General features: G+C 44.4%; 1 protein-coding gene across 1 annotated transcript; it reads left to right on the forward strand.

Moving 5' to 3' along the window:
- Positions 1–8,840: 8,840 nt before the first annotated feature.
- LOC112105058 (arylacetamide deacetylase-like 4) lies at positions 8,841–22,781 on the forward strand. The gene is made up of 5 exons (XM_024197708.2): positions 8,841–8,951; positions 9,492–9,656; positions 15,842–16,061; positions 18,748–18,811; positions 22,007–22,781. Exons 1-5 carry the CDS (start codon positions 8,841–8,843, stop codon positions 22,779–22,781), a joined length of 1,335 nt encoding a protein of 444 aa, XP_024053476.2.
- The last annotated feature ends 2,530 nt before the right edge of the window (positions 22,782–25,311 follow it).

The following is a 25,311-nucleotide window of genomic DNA, read 5'->3' on the forward strand; positions in this document are numbered from 1 at the left end:
GGGAGACAGCAGAGTTCTGTCTTCCTGGTGTTGCTGGGTTCTTTATGTAGGTCAGCAGCCTTTCATCACTGGCCATATCAAAGGCTATTGACTGCGTGAGGAGTGCTGTCATTAAGCACTAAAAGGCACAGAGATTTGGCCTCTCCCAAAGACCATAAACAGTTCATCCTTCTAATCCCGAAGCTTGTCTTTGAGCAATATCCTGGCCTGAAACCTGAGTGTAAAAGGGCCATATTTCCAAACACAGCTTTATCCCAGCTCAATTCTGAGACTGACATGAACCATCTCATTTTAAAGCTATAAATTATAAAGCAGCTACAGTCATCTGTAGCAATCCTACACAGCTGTGAATAATCAACTCCCTTTCCCTAGATATAGCGCTCTATGCGCAGCATAGAACAACATAGTAAATTCTATTCAGTCTTTGTAAAATGGGGCAATTTGGTCTCACTCATTGTAAACAGTCAAAGGTTTTGGAGAAACTGGGTATCTGCACTGAGATTAGTATCTTGAGGCTCATGATGGATGGAAAACCACCGCTGCCTGCTGCGTGGAACAATCCTTTTGTACCATAGCACACCAGTGCTGGCTGCCTCTGGAAAATCATTACATCTCAAAGTTCTGATCCTTAATTCCACTCATACAGCACCATCAAAAACATTTATTTTCCAGAAGGCTATGAAAGAGTGTGTCACTACATTGTCAGAAAAAGTGGCCCAGTGGCTGTGTCTGCTGGGTAAGTGGGCCTTGTCCAGTTCCATTCCTAGATGCTTTGCCTGTTAAATACAGAGTGAAGGAACCGGTGTCTGGGGTCTCTCCACTTCTTATGCTCTTGGGAGGGGGAGCTTGAGAAAGGCCTGCACGGCCTCCCGAGGATACAGCTAGAGAAAAAAAGAATTCTGAACTCCTGTGCAGGGGCACCAGCATACTATGAGTGGGGTCCACATGCAGAGGACTCTGAAGAAGAATGTGATAAGTTATAATTATTTGATCTATCCACTGGATTAAAAATTATGTTCAGTTATCGGAACTTATTATAATATAATAGATGACAGTTTCCTAACTTAAAAAGTGTTGCATCCAACATGGGGGAATGCTACATTAGACCTCATCTTGATAGATAAAGAGGAACTGATCACAGAACTAAAAATTAAGGGTAGCTTAGATACAAGTGATCATGACTTCATCACATTTATAATGTGCAAACAGAATAAGGTCCAAACCATGGGTGTCTTGGAGGGCTGGTATGGAGTGTATATAAGGGAGGTAAATGCTAAGCTGCTTCCTTTAAGTACACAGTCACTTGAACTTGAGCAAGCAGAGGATCAGCAAGAACATTTATCTTCTCTTGGTATCGACACCTCCTCATCAGTTATTGGGAGTGGACCACATCCACCCTGACTGAATTGGCCTTGTCATCACTGGTTCTCCACTTGCAAGGTATCTCCCTTCTCTTCATGTGTCAGTATATTTATGTTTGTATCTGTAATTTTCACTCCATGCATCTGAAGAAGTGGGTGTTTTACCCACGAAAGCTTATGCCCAAATAAATCTGTTAGTCTTTAAGGTGCCACCGGACTCCTTGTTGTTTTTGTGAATACAGACTAACACAGCTACCCCTCTGATACTTAGCTGCTGATGAGGGTGAAGCCACTCTACCCTTGTTTAATTCAGACATGGGGTTACTATTTGTCTCCAATGACTGGGGATGTCCCTGTTTTCAGCACCTGTCCCAGTTTTACAGAGTTTGTGTTTGCCAGTTTTTTTTTTAACTCCCGCAGACTAGCCCCTTGCAGGAAAAATGGGTCAGCCAAGCCACTGAAATTGAGAACAGATTGGTTGAGCATATACACAATATTTTCCAGCAACTAAATTGCTAGTATTAGTGAGACAGAAGATGCATTTTATTATTTTTCTGTTCTTTCCTCCTCCCAATTGGTCTGTGTTTTGTTTTGTTTAAATGAGAAATAGGATTGGACTTTAGCAGTCCAAGATCCATCAACTAAAAGTGCCTTTTTCTGTTTCCCACACAGGGCATTTAATACCCTCTAATATACAGTCAAAGCAAGGGATTTTCATTTTACAAGCCTCCGCACAAAGAAAGAGGGCAGAAAGGAAGTTGTTACAAAGAAGTTTTACTTAACGGTTTAAGTTTTCAGTGTAAAATTGAAATAAAAAGAAAAAAGTTATACACATTTTAAAACATTTCTATGTGGAACAGGGCGAGCTCCACTCCTGCCTTCTACCATCACAGGGACGGCTCTGACTCCACTGGTTGTGTATCCACATTGTACCATTTATTTATGCTCCCTCCACCAATACCTTTACAGTCCTATGCAGCAATGCTGTTTACATGCATAGAGTATGTGTATACAGTGTCTCCTCTGCTTTCGGCCTCTCCCCTGGGTCCTGAGTTCTCCCTTCTGTGAGACTGGGCTCAGCTAGCCTTGTTCCTCTCCTCTCTCACTTCCTTCCGGTTCCCTTCTTACCCCTTTTGAGCTGGGGGGCTAATTGGTTCTTTAGCCAATTAGGTGGCTCCCTCACCAGATTGGATAATTAACTTCCATTGTTGTTTGCAGCATCAGGGTAGCCCAGCGGGACCCAAGATATTAAAAAGCTTTCCTCTTTCACCAACAGAAGTTGGTCCAATCTCATCTGCCTTGTCTTTCTAGAGCAGTGTTTCCCAAATTTGGGCCGCTGCTTGTATAGGGAAAGCCCCTGGTGGGCCGGGCCGGTTTGTTTACTTGCCGCGTCCGCAGGTCCGGCCCATCGCGGCTCCCACTGGCCGCGGTTCGCTGCTCTGGGCCAATGGGAGCTGCTGGAAGCGGCGTGGGCCGAGGGACTTACTGGCTGCCGCTTCCAGCAGCTCCCATTGGCCTGCAGTGGCGAACCACGGCCAGACCTGCGGACACGGCAGGTAAACAAACCGGCCCGGCCCGCCAGGGGCTTTCCCTACACAAGCGGCGGCCCAAGCTTGGGAAACACTGACCTAGATCATTTACTTCAATTACCCCAATCAGCGTTTTCCAGGAGAACTAACTGGTGTCTGATACTCCCTGCACTCTGTCCTGCTATGATCAAAGCAAGCCAGGATTACTACACAAATCCTGAACAATTAACTGTTTAGTGCTATAACAGTAAAAGCAAAGGTGCTAGTACATTTTAACATATTCCAGCCTGATAAACCCCTTCAACACCACATAATCAAATGATCTTGTTCCTGTCACCCTGTCCTTTCTCTTTCTTTGTTTATGACCCAGCCTGTTTCATGTTGAATTTATGCCATGCACCATCTATGGCAAGGCCCCGATCTTTAAATTTTGTAAGAGCACCGAGCCAATTTTTGAGTGCGTGGAAAATTACTAACAATAAGCATGCTGCTATTTATCCCATTTCCCCTAAATATAGCAGAGCCTGGAGCAAGACATGAACTCTATGCAGCTTCTGAAAATTTGAGAGACACTAATTTCTGGTCTCGCTCACTGTAAACAGGCAAAGGTTTTGAAGGCACTGGGTATCTGCAGTGAGATTAGCTTCATGATGGATGGAGTACCACCACTGAAGGATCCAAAGCTCTTCCTAAGGGTACGTCTATACTTACCTCCGGGTCCGGCGGTAAGCAATCGATCTTCTGGGATCGATTCGCGATAAATCGATCCTGGAAGTGCTCGCCGTCGACGCCGGTACTCCTGCTCTGCAAGAGGAGTACGCGCAGTCAAGGGGGGAGCCTGCCTGCCGCGTCTGGACCCGCGGTAAGTTCGAACTAAGGTACTTCGACTTCAGCTACGTTATTCACGTAGCTGAAGTTGCGTATCTTAGTTCAAAGTGGGGGGTTAGTGTGGACCAGCCCTAAGACACCTGCAGTTTGATGAGGTGCCAATGACGGATGATTTGCCAGCCAAGATTGCAATTGGCTGGCCAAAGAAGAGGAGTCCTCTTCTTCCATGGAAGAGGTGGAATGTTAGGAAGCAGCAGTGAGAAATGTAAAGGAAGAATAGACATTCATGATGGATATAATTATAGTTTAAAAAACACACTGTCTTGAACCTCAAAAGCAGTTCAAGTTTGCTTTGAGATTTGGAACAAAACCGCCATGGCCTGTTTGGAAGCATTAATAAGAATTTGAAAGAAAGCATTGAAATTATGATGGATAATTTAAAAATATTAAGTACAGAAGCATAATTTTAGCTACTAGTATTATAATATATCTGCTCTTCCATGGGGCTTTTGACACAGTCCCACATGACATTCTTGAAAGCAAAGACAAGTGGCTTATGTTTGACACAATAGAGAAGGGGGAATTAGTGGAGGGAGGCAAAGAAAGGAGTGATGTGAGCAAACTAATGGGCTAGAAAGATAACCTTTGCAGCAGACATGGAGCAACCGGACAATGATCTGGTTCTGCTCCTGCTCCTTATTGTGAGACAAACGGTGATGTAATGGAATAGATGATCGGCGAGATGCTGGATGGAATCTGGGCAGAGCTTTCCAACATGCCAAAGATGTCTGGCTGTGAGGTTGAATGACAATCCATTTGGGTTCGATTGGACAGATATGGTGACTGCTGGTATTGCCATGGGTGGATTGTCAGTTCTGGTGCAGGAGAACCAGCACGGTGTGGTGAGATCACATTGTTTTGGGAACCTGGGCTGATGAGCAGTGGCTTCAGACCTTCTGAAGGAGGAAATAGACCTGAATGGAGCTGTCTGAGGAGCTTACAGCACATCTCCAGCACCAGAACACTCAATTCAGGAAAGTCAGACCTGTGCAGAAGTGGGTGGCTATTGCCCAATGAGAGTTGGCAACATCAAACAGCTACCAGTCAGCTGCAAACAACTTTGGGGATGGAAAGTCCACGGTTGGGGTTGTGGCTTTGCAGGTTTGCAGTTAACTCTGTCATCTATCCATGGGTGGTTACCATAAGAAAAGTTCTGGAAATAGCCTGATTTGAGAGGATGGGGGTTTCTGAACTATGCAGGGGCAGTCAGTGGCACCCATATCCTAATACTTTGCCCACCAAAAGCAGCATCTAAGTATGTGAACCAAAAAGATCACTATTGACCTGTCTTTCAAGGCTTGGTGGACTACAGAGGCAGATTCATGAATATAGATATGGGAAATATTGGAAAGGTTCACATAGCTAGGGTACTAAGGAGCGTGGGGGTGTACTTGAGGGGGAGCTTTATTCCCCAGAGATGATGTGGGTTTCTACGGTGTGTCTATGAGCCCTGACCCCGACCCCTGCGCCCGGCTGCGAGCCCCAACCCCGACCCCTGCCCACAGTTCATGATGCACTATGATGCACACCTTATATGTATTAGTTGATTTTGTACGCGGATCTTATGATTAAAATAAATAAACGTTCTATTATTTTTATTATTCTTGTTATTTACGTATTTTTCTTTCTTTTTTTTTTTTTACAAAGTAACTACTATGAAACTATATGGAGGGGGGAGGGCGCAATTTTATATTCTTGCCTCAGGTGCAAAAATAGCTAGTCACGGCTCTGATGCCAACAGTTATTTTGGGGGACCCCACATACCCACTCCTCATTTGGTTCATGAAGCCGTACCCCGACATTAATGACTCTGGAAAAAGGGAATTCACTTACAAATGTAGTAGCTGCAGAATGGTCATGTTGTGCACATCTGGCAGGCTGAAAGCTCCTTGGTGATGCCTGTGCACTGGTCTGGAGGCCACCGTGGCCAAGGCTGTTTGCATCATGGTCACGTGCCGCATAACAATTGTGAGGGTAAAGGGAAGTGCTTCGATCCAGAGTGGGCCCAGAACAGGTCTGGCATGTGGTCCTGGTTCCCAGTGGGCATTTCAGGGATGCTAGAACAGCAGGGAGGCAGAAGGTGACATCTGCCTGCACTGAGGGACACTTTCACACCTGTGCAGCTGCTGGAAAAGCACAAGAGGGGACATTGGCACATACCTGTGATGCTACCTAGCTTTGTGAGCGTTTTGTTCCCCTGTCCCAGACAGTCTTTAGCCATTCATTCCTGTGATTATTCACCCACTACAGGGTGCCGCCACTGGGTTAACACCTTAGAGGTTGGGTTGGTGCTGTGGAGGGTGCAAGCCTAGTTGTGTAATGATCATGGTGCAATGCTTGTGTGTTCATATGAACACTTGTCACAAGACTATGTTACCTGGAGCACTCAGTTTAAACAACCTTATCAACATTTCCTTAAGCGGGGGAGGGATTCACACATTCTTGCTATTTACCATTTGTTGTGGGCAGTGCTAGGAGCACTTAGAAACTGGTATGCATCACCACACCCGAGGTTGAAACTGGCAAAGGTTTTGAAGGGCTGCGGGAGAAGGGGCCATTTAAATCACTGTTCAGTGGCAGACGACTTTGTTACTTTAATTGTGTTTTCCTGGTCTGTATGTGAAGCAGCCATAAAAGAGGGTAATCTACCTATTTTCTGTGTTGTGACTTCTGCTGCTTTACTCATGCATTCTAAGCACACAACAATACATTTTCCTCACCCTTCCCAGATAGGACCTGGGGGTGGATGGGGAGGGGTTGGAAGTGGGTATGGGAGGGACAGAAATGTGTTTGCAGTGTGGTGGCAACAGAGTTTTACACTATTCAAATTCATGTGCTCTGAATCATGGGGACCAATCCCAACTCCGAAAACACAATGTTCATCACATGCAGGAAGGAGGCTCCACACCGAGTAAATGTTATTGCTTCCTTGACTTGAAAGTGGCAATTAAGAAAGAACTATGTGACTGGAGTCCCAGGGGGGCCACAATGAGATTGCTTAACCAGGGCAAACTACAAAGAATATGGCAGATGATTCCCCAAACTGGTTATTATTTTAATACTTAGATTAATCAAGCCAGCAACAAAACAACTTTTACAATACCTTACTGGCTACCCAGAAGCCAAAACACAGTTCCCTTAAAACAACCCAGCCTTGGGCTCCCACCCAGACAGCCAAGTCAAATATGATGACGATTACTGAAAATCTTGTTCATCATATAAAAAGTTCTACCAATTTTTTGCAGGGAAGGGGGGAATTTGCAGGGAAGGGGAGAAGCAAACCACTGAGAACACCCTCTCACCCCCAATGCCAGAACATCCAGCCCCTGTCCAGCTGACAGCGGTGAAAGGGACAGGGAAAGACAGACACACCACAGGTATTGTGTTCCCAGAAGTTTCAAATCAACGCCATAAGCTGCTCGCCTCTCCAGAGCAAACGCCGGGCAGTAACATCTTCCAAGGGAAAAAAGACTTCTGAGACATTCCTCAGACAACCAAAGGGTTCCCTTTCCCGTTCTAGGCCTAACCACCACTCCACCACATCCCCCAGTCTCCCATGTTGTGCAGCTCCCATTTGTAAGGGAACCATAGATAGTCTTTCAAGGAAGAATAAAAAGTTAATTGTTACAACCAACTATACATTTACTATGCCCGACCAGGACCTTTCTAAAGCCACCCTCACCCTCTTCCCAGTCCACATGGCCACCGAACCTTCGCTGCCTGCACACTGGCTGAGAAATGCACAGTCGCAGGAGTGCCATGATTGTTGCTTAATTAATCTGGTTTATGGCTTCTGCCAAATGCGTAATAGCAGTTCATGGAAAAAAACAATAAAATCATTGATTTATAGCGGTGTCTTGCTTGGGGACCATTTTGGAAAGGAGCAGAGCAGGGCTGGTCTTTAAATCAGGGATGTAGCACTGGAGCAAGAGGGGATCTTGGTGGGGACAGTGGGGGCCCATTGTAATTTATCAGCCTGGGATTCTGATTCCTGCTGCAGCTTGGGGTCCTCCTTGTGGGGCTTGCTCAACTGGGTCCTCCAGGTGGAGGTGCAACATGACATGCTCCTTTTACTCTGGGTCTTCTGTGGTTTCCTCCGCAGTCCATGGTGCCTCTTGCCCTGGCCCTCGTCAGCATCCCATCGCATGAAGAGGCCAGTGGGGTTGAGGAAAGGATTGTGAGCTGCTTCAGGCTGTGTAGTGGGAGCCCTTGACAGCACTCAGTCCTGGCATGTACGAAGCATGTCCTGGCATGTACCTGGACAGCACCCAGTCCTGGCATCTATCTAGAACGGGCATGTATGAGGATCCCTCCCTAGAGTGACCGTTCAAGTCTGTTGTCCTCTGATACAGGAGCCTCAGATGCTTCATGAATTCCTGGCACTGGGATAGAGTCTGGGAAATGCCGACCTCCTCCAGCCTGCATGAAATTTCCTGGTACAGGTGTGGTTCTTGCTGTCCTGAGCAAAGTTGTGTAAGATGGTGTGTTCCAATCACACGCTGATCGGCAGGCAGGTGTGGTTGGTGGAACAGGTTGCTGCTCTCGGAACATGATTCACGTTCACCTGTCCTGATCAATGAAGTGCAGCAGAAAAACCTATTCTGAAGTGGTGAGTGCAGCTCACTATTACTGGTGACAACGGGGGGACAGAGCCCTTTACAGACTGGGTAAGGGTCAGGCAGGAAAGTTTCACTGCATTGCGGGAAGGGGGGATGGAGGACTATTGAAACTCGGGACTTGTTATTCGCCTTTTGCCCTGTTGTACAAACATCTTTGACAATGTTGTCGCTGCCTGGAAGAGATTACATTCTCAGCACACAAGAGGCATACATAGGATTGAGGGAGAGGGCAAGCATTTACAGTTTTCAACAGCTGTATGTATATTTGCCTTTTGGTGAGTTATTATAAGCAGATGACTGAAGTACCCCCAACTTTCACTAGATCTAGCCATCAGTAGCTTGATAATTTCTTATAGGCGCCATGGCAGAGGTGGGTCTTAAGGAGAGATTTGCAGGAGAAGGTACTGGCCTTAAAAATCAGTGTTTCATGTGAATTGGGCAGCATGGAAGACAGGGCAGAGAAATTTGTGGGCAAAGCTGACAAATGGGCCATTGAGATTGGCATCATTGGTAAAGAAGGGTGTGGTTGCACAATCAGAGACAAGAGAAAACAGGTAAGGAAGTACCTAATTGTGAGTGCTCTTGAAGGTGGCTGTAAAACAATTTCCCACAGGAGTTGAAGAACAACAGAAGCCTGATTGTATCTGAGGAAAACATAACATGTCTTGGCCTTCCAATAGAATTGTTGCAAAATGTATAAGAAATCAGACTGCCAGCTCCCAGGACTGGAAGAGAGAAGAGAAGAACAGAAATGCAAGATCAGTGCAATGAAGTTCTGCAATATGAGAGAGAAGAGAAATCTCAGGTCTCTCGTTAGAGCTAATATATCTTTGACAAGAGAAGCACTAATCCCATAATGATAGGCACAGTAGGAAAACACATCTAGAATGTGTGTTGCCATTATATACTAATATGAAACAATCATTTATGCAAGCCTTCCCCTTTCCTAATGTGGTGAGATCTTCACCTACCTATGAGTATTTCCAGGAGTAGGAGGATGGGGTGTGGAGGGATTTTTTAATCTTGCAACTGGAGATTTTAGCTGTGGAGACAACTGCAGGAGAGCAGTCAGTTCCTAGTTCCATCCTTCTCAGCACCGTGAAATGGAATTCACATTGGAAATTTTTCTTGCTGCTTTTATCTTGTTGGTGGCATTGGCATTTTACTATGAACATCCAAAGGCTGAAATCCCTCGAGAAGTGGATCAGCCCATAAAGCTTTACATTCTTCATTACGTCGTGAACTTTGCATTTGGTCTGGTGAGTGTATCTGGTTTGAAACTCGGGTTTGATTGTTGTTTCCGAATACAGAGGTGGATTTTTGTAAGAGTCAGCGTTTAAATATATTGTAAAGAGCTGGCACAAGATCCCTGTCAACTGGGTTAATTCTTGGAGGTAAAGAGAAGAAAGCACCAGGCAACATCACTCACGGGTAGTTGGGAGGTTATTTCTTAGTGTTTAGGCAAAAGCCTTTCTAGAAAAAGTATAAAGAGTGATAAAATCTGTGCTAGGTAGGAGCTCTGGGCAGGGCTGTGAAACCTGTTGCTTATGCAAATATAGTAGAAAGACTTCAAGTAGGGGCAGCACAGCCTGCAGTTCTTCAGTCCAAGGTGTAAGAAAGACTATAGTGTGTATATATATATATAAATATATGAAGTGTTAAAATGAGGCAAGAGATATGATTGAAGTCAATGGAGTTGCATCAGTTTACATCAGTTTAGGAGCTAGGCATGGTCTGAATCCGGCTATTAAGAGAGTTCTACTTAAAAGCAGTAGTAAGGAGCTACCAGCTGTGACTCCACAGTGAGGCTTATGTTGTGTTTTTTAGCAGGGATTCAGCCACCTCTTTTTGTGTGTGTGACGAATACAATGTATCTTTGCCAAATTCACAGCACATCATCTGAGTCAGCATTGACTTTTCTGAGGATTTTCAAGTAAATCTTTAATTAGTTTATAACCCAAGGGTAAGTCTACACTTCAAGCTCTCTCTCTGTGTGTGTGTGTGTGTGTGTGTGAGATTGCCAGGGGAGGAGACATACATGCACTAGTGCTCATGATAGCACGCTACAGATAGAATGGAGCCATAGTGAGGCAAATTACAAGATGGCTAGCAGCCCTGAGGACACACCTCTTTCCCCATACTTGGGGTGACTAGCCCAACCTCTCTAGTTCTGGAACACTGGCTCAAGGAGAGCTAGCAAAAGAATCATAGAATATCAGGATTGGAAGGGACCTCACGGAAGGTCATCTAATCCAACCCCCTGCTCAAAGCAGGACCAATCCCCAACTAAATCATCCCAGCCAGGGCTTTGTGAAGCCTGACCTTAAAAACCACTAAGGAAGGAGATTCCACCACCTCTCTAGGTAACCCATTCTAGTGCTTCACCACCCTCCTAGTGAAAAAGTTTTTCCTAATATCCAACCTAAACCTCCCCCACTGCAACTTGAGACCATTACTCCTTGTTCTGTCATCTGCTAGCACTGAGTACAGTCTAGATCCATCCTCTTTGGAACCCCCTTTCAGGTAGTTGAAAGCAGCTATCAAATCCCCCCTTATTCTTCTCTTCTGCAGACTAAATAATCCCAGACTAAATAATCCCAGAATGTCTCCTTGTGCTGGGAACCATGCCCTCCAGTTTGCAGTGTAGACTTGCCCTAAAATTAATTTTAAATAGTCCCTTTAAGAAATATGGCCTGGGGAACCTCACTTTTTTTTTGGTGTGGAAGCTTTCTAAGCTAAAAATACAGCCCTTACAAGCACGCCCATCTCTCAGATAAGCGCCTTTCCAAATTTTGAAATACACACTTAAAAACAACTTGTCCCTTATTGTCCCCCTGCCTGAAAAGTTAAATGAGCTAAGAGTACATATTCCCTATCCTTCCACCCACAGATACACATCTTACCACTAGAGCTGCTGTACACCACAGACTACGAAGCACAACCATAACCCTTCCTCCACAGGGCTGCAAACCTCCACCACTGCCTATTGTTGCCAATGGGATCTGTTTTTCACTGTTTCAGCTTGAGCGTCTACTGTGGATCGCATGCTACACCATTTGGGTTGATTGTGGGAGGAATCTTTGAGCAGGACAAACTTGTGAAATGAGGTCACAATTGACTTGTCATTCAGCTTTTTTTTATGCTAGCTTGCAATTCTTATGAAATTTGAGAATACATCTCCCATTGCCATAGCTATTGGCAAGAAAGAGACTGCTCCAGTCAGCTCCACCAGAAAATTGCATGTGTTTTTTGATTAGGTGTTGCAACAGGTGACTCATTCAAAACCATGCCAACTCACGAGTTACTAATGTAGGAATTAAAATGGATGAAGATAGGCCATTTATAGGCAGATATCAAGATGCTAGCTCATGCTTTTAGCATGCTAAGACTTGATGACAGCTTATACTCTTCTCTGGAAACTCTCTGTGTTACACTTGTTGCAACATTTCAGAGTCGGAGGCTGGCATCTTTATGGGTTACAGCTGAGTATGGTAATTGTGGTAGTGCCGAATTGTATATCAACAAATGGAGAAGTAGATGGCACAAACTGGAAGGTAGCTCTGTTTTTTACTTCCTTGCTGTTGTTGTTTTGTTAGGTAATGTGAGTTGTGTATTTAGATAGTTAATTTAAAGCACACCATCTATTTGCATATAAGAAAATGTTCATAAGCTTGTTGGTTTAATAAAGCGGTTAAATTGTAAAAGGCTTCTTGACTACAGACCTTAACACGCTGTTAGAAGTAAATCAGATTTGTTGCCCCTTCTTCCAATACTGATGTTCCTCTTCTGACAAGCAGGGTCACCTCACTACCAAGCGGTAGCAGATTTTGTGGTCTTCCAGGTCAGCTCCCCAGTGAAGGGGAAAAAGTCAATGATACAGAGTATGGATATATTCTAACTGTAACTTGCTTTTACACATTTATCAGTCCTGGATCAGAGATGCAGGCAATCCCTTCTTTCAGGAATCTCAGCCCAACACAAATGCCCGATCTCAGAGAGTAAAATCTACTTTAAGAATGGACTCTAATCAGAGACTTAGGGTATGTCTACACTATCCGCTGGATCGGCGGGCAGCGATCGATCCAGCGGGGATTGATTTATCGCATCTAGACTAGAATGATAAATCAACCCCCGAGCACTCTCCCGTCGACTCCTGTACTCCAGCGCCGCGAGAGGCGCAGGCAGAGTCGATGGGGGAGTGGCAGCAGTCGGCTCACCACGGTGAAGACACCACGGTAAGTTGATTTAAGTACGTCGACTTCAGCTACGTTATTCACGTAGCTGAAGTTGCATAACTTAGATCGATCCCACCCACTAGTGCAGGAGTGCCGCCAGCTTTTTTGCCGCCCAAGGCGGCGGAAGTTCCTGCCCCTGAAATACTGCCCCCCACAGAGGCAGCAGAAAGTCCCGCCCCCGAAATGCTGCCCCCCACAGAGGCGGCGGAAGGTCCTGCCCCCGAAATACCGCCGACGACCAGGGTGGCTGAAGATCCGGCCGCCACGATCGCCGCCCCCAAAATGTTAGCGCCCGCCCTGCAACAGTGTAGACCAGGGCTAAGGCAGAAAGCAAAACTCTCCTGCTGTTCTGACAGTTTCTACTCACTGAACCTGGTATAACCAAGAACTGGCAACAACACATGAATTTCTTCCACGACTAAAAACTTGTTCACTCTCTAAGAGAAAGAACTCGGAAGACAATCTTCAGAGTGGTAGCCGTGTTATTCTGTATCAGCAAAAAGAATGAGGAGTATTCCATAAATACTCCTCGTTCTTTTTTCGGAAGACAACGTGGAACAGCACCACCTGATGACGTCTGCGATAACAATACTTTGTTGTTGCTAACCAGAAGCAATTAGTCACTTTAGCGCTGACTGTGAAGAATATTTCACATAACTTGTGAGGTAGGCACCTGGGGCTCTGCAGGGCAATGTGAGGGAGATTTCCTTTATTCTCACCTTAGTTTGAGCTGTGATTAGCCAGACTAATAAACTCTTGATGAGTCTGAAGTCATGTAGCACAGTACTGAAGCCACTACACCCTTGTCTAGATCAAATCAGGGGGTGCTGTGGTTATATCTATCCTGCAGTAACAGGGTGTGACTTCGGTTCCAGCTGACATACCACCTGGGCTAGTTTTAATCTGGCTAGCTTGGGTTACAGAACATCAAAGCCTCAACAGCTCAAGCTTCGTGGCAGGCTGTACAACGCCCCCACCCCCATGGAACCCTGGGAAATTCCTCGCTGGGCTAGCCCACGCTGAGCCTTGCGTGGCCACAGCTTCACTGTTCGAGGTAGTTAGATTAAAGATTGCTCGGGTATGTCCGCTTGAGTGGCAGTCACACCCTCTGACTGTCGAAGAGACACACCCCGTGTGCCTCAGACAAGAGGAAATATCCCTGTCTGCTCCTGCCCAGTTTTAGTAAAGATTGAATTGACCATTTTTAAAAAGCCCCCACAGACTGGCCGCTGGAAGGGGCAGTTGACTCCAGAGTGGCGCTATTGTTGCTCTATCCGTTGGGATGGAAACAAATTAAACCCTGGCTCCTCATGTTGTGTCCCCTTCAGAGTCATTCAACAGGATGAGTCCTTTCCTTACCGGCCACAGAGGCTGAGCGGGGTTTCACCAAGATAGGAAGCGAGAGCTCTCCAGCATTTACCTGAAAAGTTGGACCTGTACTTTCCCATGCTCCTCCTTTCTTTAGAATCAAAGACCCATACAGTTAGAAGAGACCACAAGGGTCATTTAGTCAACCCCCCTGCTAAGATGCAGGATTTGTTGCGTCTAAGCCACCCAGGACAGATGGCTCCAGCCTCCTTTTGAAAACCTCCAGTGAAGGAGCTTCCACAACCTCCCTAGGCGTCTGTTCCATTGTCCTGCTGTTCTTACAGTTAGGAAGTTTTTCCTGAGATGTCATCTACATCGGCTCTGCTGTAGTTTGAACCCATTGCCTCTTGTCCTGCCCTCTGTGGCAAGAGAGAACAACTTTTCTTCATCTCTTTTTTTATGGCAGCCTTTCAAGTATTTGAAGACTGCTACCACATTGTCGTCCCCCTTAATCTCCTCTTTTCCAAGCTAAACATACCCAGTTCCTTCAGCCTTTGCTCACAGGGCTTGCGTTCCATCCCTTTGGTCATCTTTGTCTCTCACCTCTGGATCCTTTCCAGTTTCTCTGTATCCTTTTTATACATTGCTGACCACAACTCGACACAGTACTCCAGCTGAGGCCTAACCAGAGCGCTGGTCCAGCCTGCCCAAAATATCTCCCTTACCTCACCCAAATCACTGCTACAAAATTATTGCTATTGTTGTCCCTGCTGTCCCTTCCTTTGTCTCATGATAAATTTCAGTTGTATGCTGGTCAGGGCAGAAACCATGTCTCTACTTTGTAACAGAACCATTTAAAAAACAAACAAACAATAATTCTATATTTGCCACTATTCACAGAGTGCACCAACAGCTCCATAGATCCCCATACCATGGGTTAAATTCAGCCACATGCAATTGTATGTTAATGTATAATAAATAAAAAATGTGTGCCTCCTATAGAGCTTCTCATCTGAGCACCGTACACACCCCAATATATTTTAGGGGGGTAATCCTGGCTCCAGTGAAGTCAACAAGAGTTTCGCCATTGACTTCAATGGAGACAGGTTTTCATCCTAGATGTTTTATGAATCCTAAAAATGAACCCATTTGAGACATGGCAAGGATACCCTAGCAGGTTTTGTCTGGGCTTTCTAAGTTTCCTGTTGTAAACAGGAAATTGCTACCAAATAAAAAGGAAAACCCCGCTCCATGTTGCACTGGGTAGTGTTGACATCACAAGCATGGGATCATTGCCAATCAACCAGGAAGGTCTGTTAGTGTTCAAATTTCTAAAGCAATTTCAGAATTGCTGTGAATTTGGAGAGGTAGCAGAGAACTGATTTTGCCATTTTAACAAAGTGTTAGCTTGTGTGATGATTATTGCAAGCGGGAGGGAAACATTGATTTCCTACCCTAGTAACAGAGTCTGAAAATAATACTTTTTATTTGAGGAAGGTCTGGATTATCCAGCTGCCAAAGGTGTCAACTACACTAGGCTTATAGTAAAATTCTGTAATGGTAAGGACGGCATGACTCAGGGCACTGGGAGTGGGAGAAGGAGCATTTCAACTTTGCTGTAGGTTACCAATTCAAAGCCAGCCAGAGTTATCATTACCACTTTTTGATTACTAATATGAAGGATAATTGGTAGCACATGTGAAACAAGTTGGTTGTCTGAATCTACTTCGGAATGAAGGAGTGACCACGTTACCATCACAACAGGGCCCTTCGATGGCAGCTTCGGCACAGACCCCGAAGTTTGAATTGGTTATAGAGACAGTTCCCTGTTCATCCTCCAAGGTATAGCTGAAGCACATTGACAGGGAACTAATTTTTGGTCTCTGTCTCCCTATAAACAGGGAAGGATTTTGGAGAAACTGGGCATCTGTAAGGAGGTTTACCTCATCAGGACCTTCTTGTATGGAATACCACCTTGGAAGGATAATGCTAATCTCTTCATCGAGGACTTGAAGTTTGCAAAGGTGTCAGTGAGGGTTTACCACCCGAAAGTGCCATCTGCTGGACGAAGGAGAGGAGTCCTTTACCTTCACGGAGGAATTGGCCAGATTGGAAGCATAAGTAAGAAGTTTAAAGAAATTAAGAACTATGATAAATATGAAGTATTATCTAGTTCCTTCTATTATGATAGTTCCTACATGATAATTAAGAACGACTGCAATTAAGAATTTTAAAAATAAATTAAGAATGATAACCAAACTTAAAAGTTACATATTTTTAGTCAGACTGGCTGGTATTTATGCCGCTAAGCATTCCCTTCTACGAAAATTTGTACTTATCCTTGGATTTCTGTTCTCTGACCATTCATGAGAATTACTTTACTTTTCCCTTTCATTGTTGCTATTGGAGACAGAAAAATTGGAGCTTTGGCCACAGCTAGGCAAACTGCTCCCAGGCTGGAAGTCTTCGAGATCAGTAACTTTGTTAATAATTATAGCATCGAAATGTCCTTTGTACCTTTGAAAAATCTCCCATGATAACAATAATCCCTTAGACATATTTTTGGTTGCCCAATCTGAGACATCATAAGGTATCCGGATTTCAGTAGGTGCTGAGTACCCACCCTTTAAAAAAATCAGGGCCCTTTAAAGGCATCTCACATTGGGAAAAAATTGAGGCATCTAAGATCACTGCACTCTTTGGGAAATCTTGGCCTATATGCAGGCTGAGTGTTGGATGCTGTAATTAGACTGGGGTGATTTTTTTCAGAAGCATAGTTTATTCAAAGAAAAATGCAGTTTGGAGTTTACCAAAACTATTCTTGAATTGGGAGTGAATTCAGTGAATAGTTTCTATGAAAAAGTTTTTTTTTTTTTTTTTTTTTTTCATTTTTTTGTTTTATTTTTTTCTAATTGAAGTGTTTTGACCTTTTGGTTTGAAACAAAGTTTTGCTTAGAAATGTAGCTAGATTTAAATAAAGCAAAAAGGGAAAAGGCACCCAAGAACTAAATGAAAGCCCCAAATCATAAAAAAAATTATGTTTTGGGTTGAACCAAAACAAAATATTTGGCTTTTTCAGTTCAGCCACTGACTTGAAAACAAACAATTATTTACTCAGCTCTAGTAGTGTCTGCAAAAGGAGGTATTAAAACAGATAGAAACTTTACAAATGTCCTCATCAGACATCTATAATTCCTCTGAGCTATAATCCCTTTTGAAGGGGTAGCCCATTTTGTCATTATATGCTTCCTTGGTGCAAGTTTTAAGCCCTGTGACAGGGGATGCCTCAGAGGATTTGGCTAACAAAGCTGCTCAATTCCTGAATGTGCAATTGAGATGCACTTATCTTCCCTTCCAATATCCAATTTGCACTATTCCATCATCTCTTTCTTTTGTTTCGGACAAATAGACAGCCGAGACATTTCCTAAGATCTGTGTTAAGATGTTGTGGCTTTTGGAATAAAGGCCCAGTCTATTCTGAGCACCTGTGGAAGGGACAATTATTACATTTCCATGAAACTGGCCCCCGGACAACATTCCTTCTCATTTGTTTTCCATACGTGGAACAAATGACGGCCTTAACTCAGATTTAAAAATCTATGGATGCAGTTTCTTGCACTCCTTTTCTCGCCCTCTCTTTCTACATCTCCACCCTACCATTCCATTTCATTCACTCATCCCTTCCTTCCTGCCTTATCATTCATTCTATATCCCACACTCATTATTGACTCTTTTACAGCACTCCTTTTCACTCTCTTTCCCTTGCAAGTTTCCCTTCCCCTCCCTTTCTTCGTTCTACACACCACTTCTTTTTTACTATATTCTATTCTTATCTGTTGCTCATCACTGTGGCCATGCAAGCACCTCCCAGAAGTGTATTATACAATGTTCCTTATCTGTTGCTCATCACTGTGGCCATGCAAGCACCTCCCAGAAGTGTATTATACAATGTTCCTGGTATCTGTCATGTGTTGTTCTTCCTTACCACAGGAAAAAAGCTGCACAATTATAAAAAAATTAAGATAATATTTATTTTATATATGCACATGCTGTGTGTTTATACTGGTAGAGACAAGGTTTAAAAAAAAAAATGCGTCTTGCCCTTGCAGTGAAAAGTGGTGAGGTCTGAGGTAGTTCTGTGTGTGTGAAAGAAAATACCACACTTGCCCCTTAGGAAAATCCCGCCATTGCATTACCCTGGATGTGACCCTGCTAGTGGTACCGGTGGTGTCTTTGTCCAACCTCCCACTGGGCTGGTTTACATAACGTGAAGGTAGAAATGTGAATCAACATTGGTGTCCTGTCCTCACTAGGGCTCCCACAGATGTTAACAAAATGGTGGGAGAGTTCATCCCTGTGCCACTCCCCCCAAAAATCTAGTAGTGTCAAGGCCAAGGACAGGAGAAATCCAGTGCAGGCTCATTAGTATGAAGGAGACACAGATTCCAGAGAGTCTGACTCTTTTTTTAAGTGACATTACTTTCACACCTTGACTCACTCAGAGAGGCATTGAGGAGTATTTTGAGTATGGTGTTTGGATACTTCTGCCCCAATGCACACAACTCCCAGTGAAAAACCTGAGAGGCCCCTTTGCCACATACTGAACACACTAAGACTTTCTCTGGATTAGTAAACCAGGGATGAGCAGAATTCCAAGTCACATAAAACCCCCTAATCCTCCTGTAAGATCATGAGTCCCTCATCAAAAATGAACACCCATGTGAATTTTCTTCTCATTTTGTAAGGATATAGAATTGAATATCTTGAAGACATTAATACAACTCCACTGAGAATGTTTGTGTTGCAGGCATGTATGAAAGAGTATGCCGTTTTATTGCCAGGAGAAGCAACTCAGTGGTTGTGTGTGTTGGGTAAGTGATTTTATTTCAGTTGCATTATGTGGGAACCATTTACGATGGGTCAGCTTCCAGGTGTATATGTCTGTGAAACACCCCCTCTCAGTTCTGGTCTACACTATGAGTTTAGGTTGAATTTAGCAGCGTTAGATCGATTTAACGCTGCACCCGTCCACACGACGAAGCCATTTTTGTTGACTTAAAGGGCTCTTAAAATTGATTTCTGTACTCCTCCCTGACGAGGGGATTAGCACTGAAATCGACATCGCCGGGTCGAATTTGGGGGTAGTGTGGACGCAATTCGACGGTATTGGCCTCCAGGAGCTTTCTAAACCGTTCATTTTTGTTGCCTCTCTCTGGATTCTCTCCAATTTGTCCACATCTTTCCTAAACTATGATGCCCAGAACTGGACACAGTACTCCAGCTGAGATCTCTCCAGTGCTGTGTAGAGAAAGACAATTACTTTCCTTGTCTTACATACAACACTGCTGTTAATACAGCCCAGAATGATGTTAGCCTTTTTCACAACTGCATCGTATTGTTGACTCACACTCATTTTGTGATCCACTAGAACACCTAGATCCTTTGCAGTGTTACTACCGCCTAGCCAGATATTCCCCATTTTGTAGTTGTGCATTTGATTTTTCCTTCCTCAGTGAGGCACTTTGCACATATCTTGATTGAATTTCATCTTGTTGAATTCGGACCAATTCTTCACTTTGTCAAGGTCATTTTGAACTCTATTTTTTTTCTTCCAAAGTGCTTGCAACCCTGACAAGCTTGATATCATCTGCACATTTTATAAGCCTACTCTCCACATCATTACCTAAGTCATTCATGAAAATATTGACTAGTACTCGACCCACAACTGACCCCTGCTGGACCCCTCTAGATACGCCCTCCCAGTTTGACAGCGAAGCTTTGATAACTACTCTTTGAGGACAGTCTTTCAACCAGTTATGCACCCATTTTATAGTAATTTAATCTAGACCACGTTTCCCTGCTTGCTTATGAGAATGTGCGACTGTGTCAAAAACTTTACTAAAGTCAAGCTATATCATGTCTACTGCTTCCCATGCTCCCCCGCCAAGCAGGCCAGTAACCTGGTCAAAGAAGGAAATGAAGTTGGTTTGGCATGATTGGTCTTTGACAAATCCATGCCGGCTATTCCTTAGAACTGTTTTTCTCTAGGTGCTTACAAATTGTTTGTTTCATAATTTGTTCCAGTGTCTTTCCAGGTACTGAAGTTAGGCTGACTAGCAACAATAATTCCTCCTTGTTCCCCTTTTTAAAAGATAGGTATTATGTTTGCCTTCTCCATTCCTCTGGGACCTCACCTGTCTTCCCTGAGTTCTCAAAGATAACTACTATCGGTTCCAAGATTGCTTCAGCGAATTCCTTAAGTACCCTAGGATGAATTTCATCAGGCCCTGCCAACTTGGATTCATCCAGCTAATGGAAATAATCTTCTAGGCTGCAGCTTCATAGCTGTATACCGCAGAGGCCTAGGAGGAGGGGAGCAGCTTTGGCAAATAAGTCCTCAAGCCCCTCCTATAATCCACTGCAAAGCATGCCATTGTCTCTCTCCACAGAGACTACAGCAAAACTGGGAGCAAAGGGGAAGATATACAAGGGTCTGCTGATTGGGGGGCTCATTGCAAGCACTATAGAATGCTTCTGTGTAGGGCTGATAAGAAGGGTCGTGCCTGGGGGCGGGAAGGGAAGTTGTGCCTCTCTTCCCATCCCCCAGCTCTGACTGTTTTTTGTGGAGGGCTGGCTTACTTCGTTCTAGCGTTAGTTATCAACTAACAGCCACTGCCCTGGTACGCACCTAAATGGCATCTGTATATATTGGCATCCACTATTAAAAGTTCAAGCTTGGAGGTTGTTTTCAAAAACATACCCAATCCATTAAAAAAATATAACAATCTGGATGATTTGAGTTGCAGTTACCCAACCCCCTTTTATTTAAAAACGTGGTCCCCTCTGCTGAGAGCCGATGCAAAGGGATGTAAGAGGAAGCCATTAGCAGCGAACAGGAAGAAATGTTATTGATCCTACCAAACCCAGGAATTATTCTACATATTCTGGAGAGCCATATGCTGTCCCTTACCTATTAAAAAACTGTTTCAAGATAGAACAGACCTTTAAAAACCTCCCCACTAGTTATCCCCCAAATGCTAAAGTCAAAGCACATGACCCGGTTATGGATCACTGGGATTTTCAGGGAAATTATGTCTGTGTAATGAATGAGGAAAGTTGGCTTCCCTAAACGCTTCAATTCATCAGCATTCATCATGTTGTAACTAAAGATCTCTAGCTAAATTGCTTTAGTCCTGATAACCTGATAGAAGATGGCTGCTCCAGCATAATCAGAGAAAAAAGCAAGCAAAAGACTTTGCGGTCTGTATTCAACAGACTGTCTGACTAACTTCCCTGATTAACAAATGTTTTCGGTGTCCTGAGACCTTTGGCTAATCAAGAGTGCATCATAAGTTGCTAACAAAAAGACATAACCACAATGAATATTAATCTGTATATTCCAAACCTTCTGTGTATATGTCAACCATCCATATTAGTGGAGCTGTTAAAATGAATGCTGATTGTTGCTGACTACCCTGCGTAGTGTGTTTGTGGGTTAATGTTTTTATGTTTCCTGATATTGTGTGTTTCTTTAAGGGAAATTTTATCTCCCAATTTCTTTACTCTTAAAAAAAGGATAAAAAGTTGTTCCCTTGAAGTATATTAAAAATGGCACTACCTGTTCCCTTAATCCTGGGCTATTGGAATTGAGCTAACAACCATGCGGAATCCTTAGCGCCTATTGGCTCCCTTTGTAAATAATTCCTGACACAAAAAATAGTAAATCTTTATCACTTTCAGTGTTTATTTTATAAATCTCTATTCTCACATATGTACTCAGGGCGGTATTAGACTTCATTGCAAACCTAAAAGCAGAAAGGCCAATTACTGGTACATACTCCAGAATGCTTCAGTACCACACAGAGTCAGATGATGTGTCTACAGTTGTCTAAAACGTAATTAAAAAGGATGGGTGACTCCTGAAGCTATTCTACAAAGCAGAATTTTAAATACATACATAAGTAACAATAAACATATATTTTTCTAACTTTAAAAGGTACTTGAAAGAGAAGATGACACTACCCATAGATGATGATGATATTAAAACACTGTCATTGATATTTTAGGTATCGTTTGGCTCCTGAGCACCCATATCCAACCCAGTTCTTGGACTGTCTTACTGCCACGGTACATTTTATGACGACAGCAGAAGACTATGGGGTGGATCCCACCCGTATTATCATCTGTGGAGACAGCAGTGGAGGCACACTCGCTGCTGCTGTTTGCCAAACCCTGGTGAGTAGAACAGACCTCCCAAAGGCACGAGCCCAGATCCTGCTTTATCCATTTCTCCAAGCTGTGGACTTTAATTTGCCTTCATATCAGCAAAACGGTTCAGTCCCCTTCTTGTTAAAGAAACGGACCATTACACTTGGTATGCAGTATCTCAGTCAGGACTTGTCACTGATGAAAGGTATCCTAGAAGGTTCCCATGTGCCTGAGGATTTGAAACTGAAGTTTAGCAAATGGCTGAGTCCAGACAATATCCCCATGGAATTTAAGATCAGAGGCTACAAACCACCTGCATCGGCTACATATTCAGAAGAACTTTACACTTTGGCCAAACAAGTTTTTGAGACCACCTTTTCCCCACTCTTAGCTGAAGATGCCATTGTTCGCCAGCTCCCAGAGACTTTCATCTTGACCTGCGAGTACGATGTGATCAGGGATGATGGACTGTTGTACAAGAAAAGATTGGAGGACAATGGCATTCCGGTGACTTGGTACCATTTAGAGGATGGATTCCATGGAGCACTATTCCTAATTGACTATGGGTATATTTCATTTCCATGTGGAAAGAGAGCAATGGAAAATGTAGTAAACTTTATAAAAGACTTATAACCACCACCCCTCAAAAAACAAAAATACCCCCCCCCGGCCCCCGTTCTTCAGATCTGGGAGTCTTGCATTCCTTTCCCAAAGTGATACCTCTGAGTGGCCACAGAAATTACAGGAAACTCTCAGATTTCAATTATCTTTGCTCAGCTCTGAAATACTGGCTATGGGGCTGCACCCCCCCCCCCCCCGTGGCTGCTGTTTCTGGCTGCTTGTGACAAGTGCAGCTGGAGGACCTTAAGATTCCCCTCCTTCTGCTACTCAGCTGGTCTTCCAGGGAGAGATTTGTGCAGTGCTGCCCAGGGGATGGGAGAAAACACTAGGGCTGGGAAACTGAACAGACTTGGGGCTGAATCTGGAGGTAATGGTGAGGGGGATGAATTGGGGGGGGAGGGGAGGGATAAGTGAAATGGTGACTCCTGGGGAGTTGAATCTGTAGCTGGCTGCAGAGAAGCCTAAATCTGATGGAGGCTGAATCCAAAGCAAATGCTGTAGGACATAGAGAACTGAATACAGGGGCTGGATCTGGGGATGCAGGCAAAGAAAAGATGGTGGAAGGAAAGAAGAGGAAAGGAGGCGATCAGCTTGTGGAGAGCAGAGCAGTGCAAGTTATAAAGCCATAAAATATGAACAATATTTAATCAGGAGCTAGATGCTGTTCTGAGTTTCAAAGGTAAACGAAACAACCTTGCGCCAGGAGGTAGGAGACAGGGTTAGTGTGTCTAATCAGAGCAGTACTCAAATGGTATGCTCCTGCTCCACAGAGATGTTGCATAAAGTAAAGTTGTTTAGACTCGAACTTCTGTATTAAAGAGCCACCCATAAGGAAGAGGCTTTTACCTCGGTTTCAAAAACAGCATTTTAAAAATAAATAAATTGTTGACTTCCCATGAATGTACTTTTTGATCAGCCACTGTAAAGAGGACGTGTCTGGATCCTCGGCCTGTATTATCCAAAGCAGAAAGCAATTTCTGATAAAAAGAATGGATCCGTGAACACTGTACCATGCCATGGCAGAGAAAGAGCTGGGATAAAGGACATTCAAATGGTCTATATCCAGGAGAGAATGACGGATAACAGGGGCGGCTCCAGGCACCAGCGCACCAAGCATGTGCCTGGGGCGGCAAGCCGCGGGGGGCGCCCTGCCGGTCCGTGAGGGCGGCAGTCGGGCAGCCTTCGGCAGCATGCCTGCAAGAGGTCCGCCAGTCCCACGGCTTCGGCAGCAATTCGGCGGCGGAAACGCCAAAGGTGTGGGACCGGCGGACCTCCCGCAGGGATGCCGCCGAAAACCGCCTGACTGCCGTGCTTGGGGCGGCAAAATACATAGAGCCGCCCCTGACAGATAAGCAAAAACGCGTTAGGATTTTTAACTAGGGAGATGTGCCTGGTCACCAGGCACAAACAATGGAGCACATCATATCTGAGTGTCCCCTTTGGTCTTTCGCCGGGGGCCTGAAGGACATTACCAGCTCACTGCTGTGGCAATGTGATGGCTATCAAACCTAGATATAAATTTGTAGTCATTGCTACCTCCCCAAGCCATACTAAAGAAGACGACTAAGTGGATGGAGCAAATATGGTCTGAGCTCTTGGAAAATCCAGAACACCCCAAGAGACACTGATTTTAAAGGACTGGTGATTTGAGGGGTGGGAGGAGGCCGAGCCACAATAGTCCTCCCCTTTCAGAGATACTCTCAAAGTCTTCCACCCCAGCCCAGGCAGTCCTTAAGTCCACTGCCCTGTCTGTGCCACTCCTGCAATGACTAGAACGAACGATCCCAGACAGTCTTCAAGTTCACTGCCCAGATTGTGCCACTCATTCAGTGGCTGGTTGGGGAATCCAGGCCCATCCCTACACTGGTTTCCAGCCCAGGGGCACCAGCAGCTAAGGTCTGTACTACCATGAACCTTCCTGCCACTCCCCTGGAATGCTTCCTGCCTGGCCTGTCCTAGGCTTGCATTCTCCACCCTTCTAGCCAAACCCCTACCTCCTGAATCTGCTACACAAACTCTTCCTTAGTAATCCGCATCCTTTTCTCGCCCTTGTCCCAGGGAGAAAAACTGCAGCCTTCCTCCCTGCAGCTTCCTTGGTTTTATAGACGCCCCACCTGTTCTTGCACAGGCGTGCTTCCCTTAATTAGGGCTCTCCTCTCCCCGCTGGCCCTGTTTGCAGACTAATGGGTTACTTGGCCCATCTGGCCTACGTTTACCCCATCAGGGTGAGTATGGGGGCCTACCCCATCCCTAGGTGATAACCTACATAGAAAAATGATACCAAGAAGATGATTATTCAATACCCTGAAATCTCAGTGCTCATTATTTGCAATAAGCATAAATCCCCTGCTATCAGAGAATATTCTACATGCTGAATAAAATATAATGAACATATTTATAATACATAGATACAGTACAATACACAGAGGGTGAAGTATTTAAAATGACCTGATACCAATCAAAGCTCTCAGTAGCTCAAAGAAAAACAGAGATTGAATCTTACCCAAAAATAAGGGTAATAAGCCTTAATAATACTAAAGAG

The sequence above is a fragment of the Terrapene carolina genome, unplaced genomic scaffold (genome assembly GCF_002925995.2).
Source record: "Terrapene carolina triunguis isolate 2854851 unplaced genomic scaffold, T_m_triunguis-2.0 Scaffold714, whole genome shotgun sequence".
In the NCBI taxonomy this organism is placed as follows: domain Eukaryota; kingdom Metazoa; phylum Chordata; order Testudines; family Emydidae; genus Terrapene; species Terrapene triunguis.

Coding starts and splice junctions, on each gene's coding strand:
- LOC112105058 (XM_024197708.2), top strand. CDS start 8,841: ATGGAAGACAGGGCAGAGAAATTTGTGGGCAAAGCTGACAAATGGGCC. Junction 8,952..9,491: donor TCAGAGACAAGAGAAAACAG/GTAAGGAAGTAC, acceptor CATCCTTCTCAG/CACCGTGAAATGGAATTCAC. Junction 9,657..15,841: donor TGAACTTTGCATTTGGTCTG/GTGAGTGTATCT, acceptor CCCTATAAACAG/GGAAGGATTTTGGAGAAACT.